We start from the raw sequence: 12,985 nt of genomic DNA, 5'->3' as shown, positions 1-12,985 counted from the left end.
TAAAACTAATTGCCCCTGGGAACTTTCATTTTTTTCTTTCTTTTCATTGTACAGTCTTTTATATTATTTATGTTTGTTTAAATACACATATATTTCCTTTTCACCATGTGCATTTTTAAACAAATAGAAGAGAAGATGATATGAAAGAATCTCCTTGCTTGATATTAGTTTGGTTTTCCTAGGCCTACTTAAATTACATCATCTTATTGCAGGAAGATACCCTAAGTCTATCAGGAGACTAGGAAAATACTCTTCCTATTTTTCTCACAGTGGGGGAACGTAAAGTTTATAAAATGAGATTGATAACCTAAAGAGTAAAAACGTTTATCATAGAAAAATTCCTGACCTTTTCTCTGAACATTTAGAAGAGAGAGTGGTTATCAATAGTAATGATCAATACAGAGCAGTTTTCATGTTTAGACATTGCATCATTTAATTCTTGCAACCCAGACCAGCTTCATAATTTGTGGGGCCCAGTAAAAAATGAAAATGAAGTCCCTCTTGTTCAACAGTTTTTAAGAAGTTCAAGGACCTGGCAGAAGAGCATTAGACCAAGCACAGGACACTTCTGAGTATGGGCCCTGGGCAGCTGCACGGATCACACACCCATGAAGCTGGCCCTACTTGCAACAACTGTGGAATTCCTGTTATCATTCCTATTTTACATATGAAGAAAGGAAGTCAAAATCTCAGATAACCAAACTAGCCCAAATATCACAAAATGTTAGCTATGGGTCTGCTGTTTGAGAATTGTGGAAATTAGCTCAGAGACCTCCACTTTTAATTACCATAAGAGGAGCCCGTTCTGTAAACCTACATACATTATTCTGAACTAATGTTTTTCCATTTTTTGAAAAACTTTTTATTGTAGTCATATATATATAGCTCAAATTTCCCATTTTAAACATTTGCAAGTATACGATTCAGTGGTATACATTCATAATATTGCGCTACCATCATCAACATCCATTATCCAAACATTTTCATCTCAAACAGAAACTCTGTACTGATTTGTGCTAATTAACCAGGGAATAGTATTTTAAAAAACAAAGTACTTTATTTTCATTAGGATGTTTAAAAGTAATCATATACTCAATCAAAATGGAGGATGACAGGATTAGAGTTTAATTAGGTGGGCACAAGGTTACTTGGATATAGCTCAACCTATATTCAATTCTAATTTTTTTTTTATTTTTTTTATTGACTTTGTAATAATATTACATTAAAAAATATATATATATGAGGTCCCATTGAACCCTACCACCCCCACCCCATCTCTCCCTCCCCCCAGCAACACTCCCTCCCATCATCATGACAGATCCATTGCATTTGGCAAGTACATCTCTGGGCACCCCCGCACCCCATGGTCAACGGTCCACACCATGGCCCACACTCTCCCCCATTCCATCCAGTGGGCCCTGTGAGGATTTACAATGTCCGGTGATTGCCCCTGAAGCACCATCCAGGGCACCCTATTCAACATTGTAGAGAAGATATTATTAAGTCATTCTTATGGGATTTGCAGTTGTCCTACCTCTACTGCTTTTGAATCATGTTTCAAAGGATTTTATACATTGGAATGTTAGGCTTAAAACAACAATTTGAAAAGGTGTTTTTGGAATTTTTCTTTGCTTGCAATAGCATCACTATGCAGAAAGGTTTTATTATACAAATTCGGAAAATAGAAAAATACAGAAGTATATAGTGAGTACACAATGGATATCACAGTTTCTCTGCCAAAACATAACCACCAATAATGTATATATTTTGCATTTTTACTCAGCCCTATAACAAAAACATTTAGTACTGTCATGTAAACATGACAATAAACATATTTGAAACAGGTACAATACTTTATCTCATGCTTTTACCGTAATTTAAGCAATCACCCACTGACATTAGGTTATTTCCAATATTTTACTTTTATAAACGACCCCGTGAATTGTTATATCCAGCCTTCAGCATCAAAATAAATTTACATGTTAAGGTGCTGGCAGAGGGACATCTGTTTTTGTAGCAGTTTAAATGAAAATTGATTACTGCGTGTTTAACAAGTGCAATTATTTTGCATATGAATATATTTTTATGTGGCACTCACCATGTTTCACAATTATTTGTTTGGTTGTCACTTTTCCTACTATCTTATACGATCCTTAAAATATTGCAGATTCCACTTTACTCATTTCTCAATGCCCTTTAGTAAATACATACTCAAGAAATGTTGGAATTTAATTGAAACATTGTGATTCCACTGCTTAACAGCTTATGCAATTTTAAATTGCTTTAATTGAAATATAGTGTCCGAAGCCAGGATATCTTGGTTTTGGAGCACTGGTCAGATGAAATCTAGTTATAGCAAATAATTGGCATTATAAAGCTTGGAAATGAAATTTAACAGGGTCATGATTATCAAGCTTCAGTTCTTTAAGACCGGCAAGTAGAAACGATATTCCATTTACTGTGTTGGCCCAGGGTTCAAAACAAATTTTAACTGAAGGAAATCATAATAATGTTTCTATTAGGTATAAAGAAGATCTTTGCAAATGGGAAAATCTGCTGCCATAATAGGAAGGAGTTGTCTGCTTCAGGGAGTAGTAAATCCTATAGTAAGTAGGAAGTTGTGCTAACTGACCTCCATAATTCCTTGCCTGTCTATATTTGTAATGATTCTGACACATAATTAACTGTTTACAGTCAATAACTAAAAGCCATGGGGAAATTGAGTACATGACCAATTGTTTTTTGTTCTAATTATGTGGAGTCGATTTTGAAAGCAATTATTAATTTGTAATACATAACAAATTATACCCTGTATTTACAAGGTCAGTGCATAGTTGTTTTCTTATTTCACCATCCAAAATGAAATGAAGCAGTGCTTTCAATTACAATGCAGTAGTGATTATAGTATAGAACAATTACAGATCTATGTATTCTATTGTTTTATTTTTAAAATGATTGTTTTTCTTCTATTTTTAAGGTTTGCTATATTCTTTAATGCAATTTCATAGTATATGCTATTTTCATTCCCCTTTACTCTAGCCTCCATGGGCAATCTGTCCAATTTCATAATAGTTACCAGTGAGAAAATATTATTAAAATTATAGAAGCAATTTCACAGCCTAATATACAGTACCACAAGTATGCCCCAAGATCAGATATGGCTATAAAAATGGTTATATTTCCTTGAATCTCTGCGTTCTGGTGCCTGCACAGATAAAATTAGGTATTTTCCTATTCTGAACAATAGTCTCTTCTAGGCAGCATTTGTATGAAATAAAGTTTACTCCTGGTTAAAAAAGAATATTATTCTGCAAAAATTAAGTGCTCTTGGAATCCTACTAGAAAAATATGCTTCCTTTTTTATTATAGGTAAACTTAATCTGATTATGTAAAGGTCATTTTGTGTTGGGTGCAATTAGGTTTGAGGCTATATTTTAAAGCACTTTTAAAAACTACCTTTGTTCTGCTTTCATTTGGGCATAATATGTCAAGGAACTCTGTAGATGGGTTATATGAGGCGCAGTGATTGATTCTGAATAATGGCTCTATTGTGATCTTAGAGAAAACAAAACCTGTGCTTGGCATATGTAAGAACTCAGTACCTCTTAATGTCCATTTAAAACAAAAAACAAAAAAAAAACTATGTAGACTACCAAAGTTGAAGTCCCTTAGGCCTTGGCATATGCGAGGAAATAGTCTGCAGAAAGAATCGTACTTTTCAGGTATGTATGGCAAAGCATAAGAAATGATGCCAAAGGATTTTATTCCTTTACTAATTCCTATATGGGAAGGTGAAATTTGAAAATTCTGAGACTCTCCTCATTTCCTCCCATTGAAGGATACCTTGGTCATGTATGGGGGGCAAGGAGGACACCACAAAACCTTCCCTTATCTTTGGACAAGTTCAGGAAAGCCAGTAAAACTAACCAGCCAGTTTTTTGGCCCTGTGGAAGTCAAGTATCTGAAAGGAAAGCTAATGAATGCCTTTTTTGCTTTCTTTGGAAATAACTCTTCCAAATCAGTTGGATTACTAGGAGGGTGATGAGTAACTTCCCCATGGGATATTTCATAGACCTAATAAACAGGAGCACTGTGATACAAATGGTGGTTGAGGAAGGAAGGGAGGGTGTCTAACCATTATACCACTAGTCTGTTTGGTGATGCCCATGGACTGAAGTGATGGCCTCTCATGGCCATATTATTCCAAAGAGTGATGACCTATGCCTAAAAAATAAAGTTTGAATAGAAAGTGAGTGCGATTCTAAACCAACAAGAACCTCTAGACATTCCAATATGTTAACACATTTACTAATTTAATTTAAATCAAACAAGAGGAGTATGCTTTTTCGAATTTGAATAACATTCAGGTAAAAGATATTTATGGACTAGTAGACATTTTGTGTTAACCTGTTATTTGTAATTTTAAAAGACACTGCACTTACTTGGTTAAAAAGATGATGGAAGAGGTTGTTGATGTGGGAGGAGTGGGGGTAGGGGGTGGGGAGTATATGGGGACCTCATATTTTTTACTGTAACATTTAAAAGAGAATACAGAAGAAAAAAATTAAACATAAAAAAGTCATTTCTTTTAAAGTTTACATAAATTTTACTTATAAATGTAGAGAGTGTGAAATAATCATTTTATATGATAACCAAAAAAAATTGAACAAACATTTACAGTGTGCCACACAATGGGACTGGTGCAAGGATACCTTAGTAACTTTATATTTATAGAAGTAAACATGGTAAACAGCATATCTAATTCAATATCAGAATGACATCCCACGATTTTCTCCTTTACCCCTTATATTTCCTCCAGTTTGCCCCAAAATTTGAAAAGGCTAAGTTTACTTCTTGTTTTGAGATTCCCTTCCTTTGCTATTTCAGTCAACATAATTTAAGTCAGATAAAACAATTTGATTTAGGTTCAACCTGGTGCTATTTTGATCTGAAGGTCAGTCTACCAACAAGCAGGAACAGTTTCTCATTATTTCTGTCGTCACTCTAAGCAGTCTTTACTGAAGCTTTGAGCAATTTGTGACCTCTGTTTCAATACTTCTCCCAGATTTCACAGGCTGTCACCACTACTCAGCCATCACTAACACAGACAACTGTAATGGAAACGGTCACTATGGTGACCACGAGGGAACAAATCCTGGTAAAGCATGCCCAAGAGGAACTTCCACCACCACCTCCCCAAAAGAAGAGGCAGATAATTGTGGATTCTGAAATTAGGAAAAGGTGAGAAGATCTTATTCATGGCTTTATCATCAGTGAAAATTAATTGTTCAACAAGAAACTCATTTAAGGCTCTTTTAATGGTAATGTTTTTGCTTCAATGATATTTCCAGGAGTTTCAGGTGCCTGTAATGTCATTTAATCTCATGAGAAAAATTATGAAGTATGTTTTAAAATTTGCTCAAGGAATCACTATCCCATCAAAAACTGAATGCTTAAATGAAGGATTCTGTTTTGTGGATTAAAAGAAGGAACATCAGGGGATGAACTGCCATGGACACACTGTAATCCTGAAAGTTTCTTTTCTTCTTCTAAATGGTTTGCTTGTTCAGTGCCTAGTTTTACATTAAATGCCTTTCTTCCAGTAATGGAAAGTACATTTTCACAAGGAAGAAGTACACCTATAATAGATGAGATCCATTCTGCTAGTTTACGAGAACATAATGTCTCAATCTGTGCATCCTAAATCAGGGGTAATTACAGAACAGATTTCCTGTTCTTTGATATTTATAAAATCTTAACTTGAAGGTGTTAGAATTTTTAACTGATCTTTTTGTGGATCTTCTCAACTAAACATTGTAGCTAAGTTAGTGTATTATGTAAATCAATGGGTATATTAAAATAATGGGATTAAAATTTAATAAGTTCAATGCTGGCATGAAAATCCTAAAGATGGTAAATTTCCTTTTCATTCCAATAATTATAATTCTAAGTAAGTTGAATACGTCTTATGGTTCTAAGCAGCAGATGTTTAGGAACACATGGAACACAACATTGGAATTGGGTATAAAGAGTATAAATGTATGTAAAGAAGAATGCATACTTAAAAATAGGGTGTCAGCTGTTCCAGGCAAAGGAAAATAATCTAGAATAGGTATGCAAAAACAGTATTTGGGACTTTCTGTGCTTCTCTGTTAATTCATGCCTTTCAGCTGACTGATGGTTCCAAATTAAATCACCAGGGCCTTTTCTCTCTGTTCATGTCTACTTGTCTGAGTGAATCCTCTCCTCCAGGGGTCACCAAAATAAATGTCTGTAGGCCAATTCTAGTCCACTGCCAGTTTTTATATGGCTCATGAGTTAAGAATGTTTTTCACCTTTTTAACTGGTTGAAAATATCAAAAGAAGAATATTTCATGACCCATGAAAATTAAATTCAAATTGTGGGGTCTATAAATAAAGCTTTATTGGAACATGGCCATTCCCATTTGTTTACCTATCATCTATGGTTGTTTTCATGAAACAGCAGAGCTGAGTAATGGCAACGGAGATTGTATGGCACACAAATCTAAAATATTTAGATCTGGTCCTTTGCATAAAAAGTTTGCTGTCCACTGCTCTAGTCAAATAGTTCTGAAACACTTTGAATATTAGCATGTTTTGGGGGCCAACATCTTTCAAAGACTCTCCTCAAGATGATAGTTGAAATTTTAACATTCATTGCCTCACCCTCCTAATATCTTCAGGTCTTGCCTAATACTGAATTTAGCAGAGCAAGTTGATTCATGTCAATCTCTGTCTTCAAAGGCTTATTCGGTTAGAAAAATGCATTCTGACTTCTTTCTTTTTTTAGAGGAAAGAGTGGCTAGTGGTGAAAGACTTTGTCTCTTGATTTCTGTTTGTATCATATGTTCTTGGAAGTTTTTGTAAGTGCCTGGAATGAGATATCCAATTATGAACATAAAGAATAGATCACTTAAATACAGGCTAACACTCAATGAATGTTTTATTGTATGCTCAGTACTGAATTAAATACTTTATCTGCACAGTTCATATATTTTCCCCAATAACCCTACAAGATAGGTGTTACTATTATTACTAATATACACAGCAACAGTGTGTCTGAACCAGGATTTCAACCCAGTCTAGTTGCAGAAGCTTAACTCTAGAATAAAATGTCTCCGTAGTAGATATAGTACTAGGGTGACCTTATGTCTTAGTTTGACTGAAGCACCCCCCCCAATTATACCTGTTGTCCCAGGAATCTTATATATATTGCCACTTTTCTCTCCCAAAAGTGTTCTGATTTTTGAACAGTGTAATTCCATTACATGGACATTTAATATAAGACTCGAGTGTGGAAAATTGAGACTGTTCAAAGAGCAAAAGCACAGACATTTAGGAATAATGAAATTCAGTGATTAAGGGTTGTCTACAGGATGGAATATGGTTTAAAACAGTGTAATGATTAAAGAGGCATCATGCAAACCTGACTCAAAGGGGCAACTAGCATCCCTCTCTTGTTCTGTGTGAAAATCGCTAACAATTTACTTTGAATACTATATTCTTTACAATCTATTGAATACTGTTCTTTGCAAAATTATCTCCTCTCAGCTTCTATGACAAACTACTGTTACAAGGTTTTATTTAGGTTCTTGTCTATGCTGCAGAAATGAATTTTAAGAGTATGCTGGGTGAGTTAGGTCAGTAATTTATTCAGGTAGGAAAGGACAAGAAATGGACGAAAATAACAGATCAGGGGTCCCAGGTAGAGAGGAAGGGGTTGAGAGTGATAAAGCAGGCTGATTTACAGGCTGCAATTTTCCATTATAGATTATAAATGCCCAAGTTTTACTTGCATGGCCACATGGCAGAGGAAGAATGGTGACAGCAGCATGCAGAGGGCAGGAATGGATCCAGAGGCAAGAGAATGGAGAGTCCATGCCAGCGTTCTGGCCTTGTTTTTTGAACTGTTAGTTATTCTAACCCTTTGCTAATGGAAGGGGAGGGGCTTCTGCTGTTACTGTTTTGATTGATTACCCCACCCATCAATCCCTTATGAGGGCCCAATGAGAAAGTCCTTGGGGAATATCTGGGGCTTCTCCTGGCTTCCAGAAGAAGTCTTTGTTCTGAATGGCAGAATCTCGGAGGTGGGGGTCTTCCAGCAGCCATCTTGAAGGTTATTGATGTCCACATAGACTCTCTGCCAAGTTCCAGATCCATCTACTGATTCCCTATCTTACTAGCCGGCTTTGCTACCAGTTCTCACCCTACCTCTTTTCACTTGACTCGTTTTCTTCCTTCTGTACAACCCCTATGAAAGTATAACATAATTTTTTTTTCTTTGCTCTTCGACTTCCTTATCTGAATTGTCTCTTCCCATTCATTCAAGTCTGACCTCTAAGTGAATGACTGCAAATGGATAGCTCTATATCTGACTTTCTCCCTCAAATTTAAGTTTCATATCTCTAATGCTATAATCTAGGTATTCCCATTTGTGCATCTAGCCATTACTTCAATTTTGTTTTATGAATTCAAATATTTATTGCCTCTAATAACTATACCTGTAGCACTTTCAGTTATAACCCATTGCCTGTATGCCTAAAGGAGTAGCAAACATTAGAAAAGTCATGGGGTTTGGAATCAGAATTACTAAGATTTGAAACCTACCTGGTTTAAATAACTAGCTATGGTCTCAGGCAAATTACTGAATATCTGTGCCTCAGATTCAGTATCCTCACTTGATAAATACTAATGGTGAAGATTAAATAAGAAGCATTTAATTCAGTGTCTTTATGGCTGTAAACTCTCATTAAATACAATAATTACTATTCTTGTTATTTGATTATAGTGGAAGCAGTGACAGTATATATAGTGGTAGAAGGAGTAGTGGAAGTGGTGGTTGTGGTAGCTGAGTTGGAAGTGGTGTGGGCAGAGGTATATTGTTGGTGATGATGCCGGTGGTAGTGGTTGAGATAGTGATCATATAATATTTGTGAAAAAATCTCATAATAAACATAATCTCAAACATAACACATGGTGGAGCAAGTGTAGCTCTGTGATTCAGTGCCTGCTTCACATGTATTAGGCCCTGGGTTCATTTCCTGGTACCTCTAAATAAACAAACAAGCACTTAACACATGTTTAAAAATATTACCTTCTCATACTTTCTTTTTCAAATCAGAATTCACTTCCTGACTTCTCAATTTCTGTCCATCTTTGTTTCTTATCTTCTTCCTACTTTATTATTATTACATTGTTAACCAAGTACCATCATTTCAATATTCTTCTACTCATTCTGACAGCCAACTCCATAACCTAAGTCATACACATCCCTGTGGCAAGGATTGCCCCCTTTCCAATTAATCTGCCTCAATTGAATTTATCTAAAATGTTTCTTTCATGCTGACCTTCCAGACCAGAGAATCCCATGACTCCAATTGCCCCCAAAATGAAAAACAAACCCCTTCTTATGTTATTCGATATTCTTCCTAATCCTCCACCAATTCCATGTCTAATTTCCCCCATATCTTTCCACTTTGGCTAGTAAATTGCAAAGCAGTCTTTATGCTATATGCCTTAATGTCACCCACAATTTTTTTTCCTATCACCAATTATGACAAAAGGGTCCTGTTGTTCAACTTCCATATATTTTACTTCGATTCCATTATAGTACCATCATACAATAGATGATCAATTAATATTTGTTGGAAAAGTGAATGATACAGACCAACTAATGATAATTACAATTTGACACTCCAATGCCACTTAAGAATTCTACCTAGCACCTTTGTAATAAACACATGATTCTAATTTCATCAAAGTATTTAAAATTCAGTTTTGTAATACACTGTAATTTCTTCATTAGCTAAGGTATATGTAGTTGGTTTCTTAATAATTACTACACTTTCTACATATGTCCTATTTACTGCATTAATTGTCAACTTAAGATAAGATATACAAAAGTGTTTCATGATCTTGGGTCCTAAGGTAATTATTGCTAATAGTAAATTATCCTTGTAGTACGGTGATATTATTTCGCATATAGGCAATTTTCAGTATATGGAATTCAGGCGAGGTTAAAACTAGATCTATTATCTAGTTAATTGGCATTTATACAGGAGATTAGTTCCTAATCATGTAGCAGTTATTTTAAGAGACTTTTCGCAAAAGCTTTCATTTACTTTTTTGTAGCAACCAGGTGAAACCAATGGCAAATTGACTTTTTAAAAAAGTAAATGCCATCTTAATAAAGATCATTATCCCAAGTAAAGTGTTAATAAATTGATAACTTTGACCTCGAGGGAAGTAAAGTGCCATTTAGAAATCCCTTTCCAGCATCTCCAAGATAATGAGAGTGTGTTTGCTTTCTCTGGCCTTGCCCTGCATGCTTACTAAACGGCAGGATAAGCCTGCCTAGACAACTACATCTGCATTAGTATTTTAGGTTCAATTTTTTCAGGTTGGTTTTTTGTTTGTTTGTTTTCTTTGTTGTTGTGGCTGCTGTGCATAATGTTGATGGATGTCCCATCCCTGAAAGGAAGTTAGGTAAGTGTTAGATAAGATCTCTCTGCAATTTTGTGAGATTAATGCCTGAAATATTTTTTTAAGATATATTTTAACTTTGATTTTAACTTTTGTTTTCCACATTATAATCTTGAGGTTAGACACTGTATCATTTAAACTTAATTGAAGAACCTAATTATGTTATTAATGTCATAGGCTAATTTTTGTATTTCTATATGATAAATTGATGCTAAAATATTTGGGATGTTGGATTCAATAATGACATTTTGACCCTTCGCAAAGCCCAGGGAAATAAAACATTTATGATGCTTTGCTTCTTTTTTCTAAGGAGACTAGACTTGACCCCTGTTTTTAGGTTAATCGAGGTACAGAAAGGTTAAATAACTAGCTTTCAGTAGCAAGAGAACCAGCACTGAATCTCCTACTTTCTATTCCAGTGTTATAGATGCAATGCCATGCTACCTTTAAAGTATTAGAATCAAATGACCTTGACCATAAACTCAAATTTAAACTTTGAAGTTATTTTTAATGATGAATAGAGACCTTAAATACCACCTTCAGATCTGACCAAGGGTGGCCATTCATTTAATGTTCTTAAAATGATTTTGTCATATAAGTCAAAGGTAAGTCAATAAACATGTTTTGAAGAATGTAGGAGTGTGAATTCTAGAGGCAAGTTAAGCGGCCAATGAACACTTTAGAGCAGTGATACTCAAAGTGTGGTCCATGGAACAGTGGCAGCACTCAGGATCTTGTTCAAAGTGAAAATTTGTAGGGTTCACCCCAGATCTGATGAATTGAAAACTCTGTAGATGAGCCCAAGGACACTTTTCAAGCTCTCCAGTTTATTGTGATGCACCACAAAGTTTGAGAACTCTTGCACAAGAAAGGTGGCTCTCATACTTTACCATGCATTAGTATCACTGGGAAGGTTTTGTAAAACATGGGTTGCTCTCCCCCTCCCCCACCCGCCCACAAGTTTGTGACTAAGTAAATCTGGGGTGGGACTGGAGAATTTTCATTTCTAACAAGTTTTCAGGTGATTCCAATGCTGCTGGTTTGGGGCCCACATTTTGGAAATCAGTGAACTATATCAGTTCAGTTACAATCAGACTCTTGATTTCTCTTGCCCCACACTAGCATGGGGGTCATCTCTTTTCAGGCTAGGCTAAGTGATGCTCCTTTTCCTTCTTGTAATACCTCTATTCCTTTATGTTGAAATGAACCTTTTCTGTGCTTGTTTCATCCACAAGGTTCAAAGTTTCTCTGGAGCAGAGCTTGTGTGGTATGGGGTATCCCATATGCTAGATACCCTGTTCTTGTTTTTAACTGGAAGGCGCTATCATAGGAACTGGATCTGAGACTAAACAGATCTCCAGCAATAGCAGCTGTATGAAAATTTGCTCTCCCAAGATTCAAGGGTTGAAAGGATACCAGTAGGGAGGAAGACAGGGCCACATTTCCAAAGCTGTAATAAACAATTTTATTTGTCTACTGAATAAAGAAAATGTTCATAACACTTATGTATCCATCTAAAAGAAGCCAAGTTGAGGACAAAGAACAGTTGATTTTTAATCACAGGACCTGAGCTATCTCTATTCCCTTACTTCTGATTCTCTCCTTTACCCTCCCATATTCTACATCATGAACTGACACTGCTCTCAGCAAGGTTGCCAGAGAGCTCCTTAATTACTGGCTCCAAAGGTCATTTTTCAGTTGTTATCTGTCTTGACCTTTGTGTTGTGCTTGACAAGGATGATTAGACCCTTCTTGAAAGTTTCCCTTCTCTGAGTTCCTGGGACATTATTTTTCTCCTGTTTCTTTTCTTCCCCTAGCTTCCAGGCCATGCCTTCTCAGTCTCCACGTCCTATCCCTTTAATATCAGTTGCCACAGGACTAAAATTTTGGTTTCATTTTCTTCTCATGACACTTGCTTTTCCTGGACATTATCATTTATAATCTCATCTTTATTAGCCATTTATATAAGAAACTGCCCAAATTAATATCTCTAGCTCAACCTCTCTCTGACGCACCTACCTGTGTAATCCAAATGCTCACTGGACATGTCTTACAGGAATCTCAAATGTGGTTCTGCAGTTTAGATTGCACAACTCTATCAAGTGCTGTTCACATCATAGCCTACAAGAATAGTGCTCACTGGAGTTGAACAAGTGAACAACTTGTGCAGCCATTCACAGTGGTCCTAATATTTGTCACATCACTAAATTCTGCCAAGTAGCCTGTTAAATTTGCTTTAATTTATTCCTTCCTATACAGTCATATGACCTCACCCTCATTCAGTCTCTGACAGTTTTCTGCATGCAATTCTTAACTGATTACTCTGCTTCTACTTTCACCCTTCTTGCTCATACTCTTCACAGCCTCCTGCATGAGATATTAAAATGCAATTTTAATTAGATCATTGCTTTGCTCATAATTCTGGTTTTGCGGCCATGAGGAGGATTCTATGATTGTAGTGTTGAAAGTCAGGACTCGACAC

At 35.8% G+C, this 12,985-nt stretch overlaps 1 protein-coding gene across 3 annotated transcripts in view; it reads left to right on the top strand.

Annotated features, from left to right (window-relative positions):
• The window catches only part of DMD (dystrophin), a 2,676,723-nt gene that overhangs the window by 1,137,637 nt on the left and 1,526,101 nt on the right, over positions 1-12,985 (top strand). For all 3 annotated transcript variants that reach the window (XM_058291720.2, XM_023592525.3, XM_058291721.2), the window contains one exon: positions 5,066-5,241. In XM_058291720.2, coding sequence (XP_058147703.1) covers positions 5,066-5,241 — 176 coding nt within the window. The remainder of the gene's footprint in view (positions 1-5,065; positions 5,242-12,985) is intronic.

Source organism: Dasypus novemcinctus, chromosome X, assembly GCF_030445035.2.
Source record: "Dasypus novemcinctus isolate mDasNov1 chromosome X, mDasNov1.1.hap2, whole genome shotgun sequence".
Classification (NCBI taxonomy): domain Eukaryota; kingdom Metazoa; phylum Chordata; class Mammalia; order Cingulata; family Dasypodidae; genus Dasypus; species Dasypus novemcinctus.
This window is presented reverse-complemented; position numbering and strand designations above follow the sequence as displayed.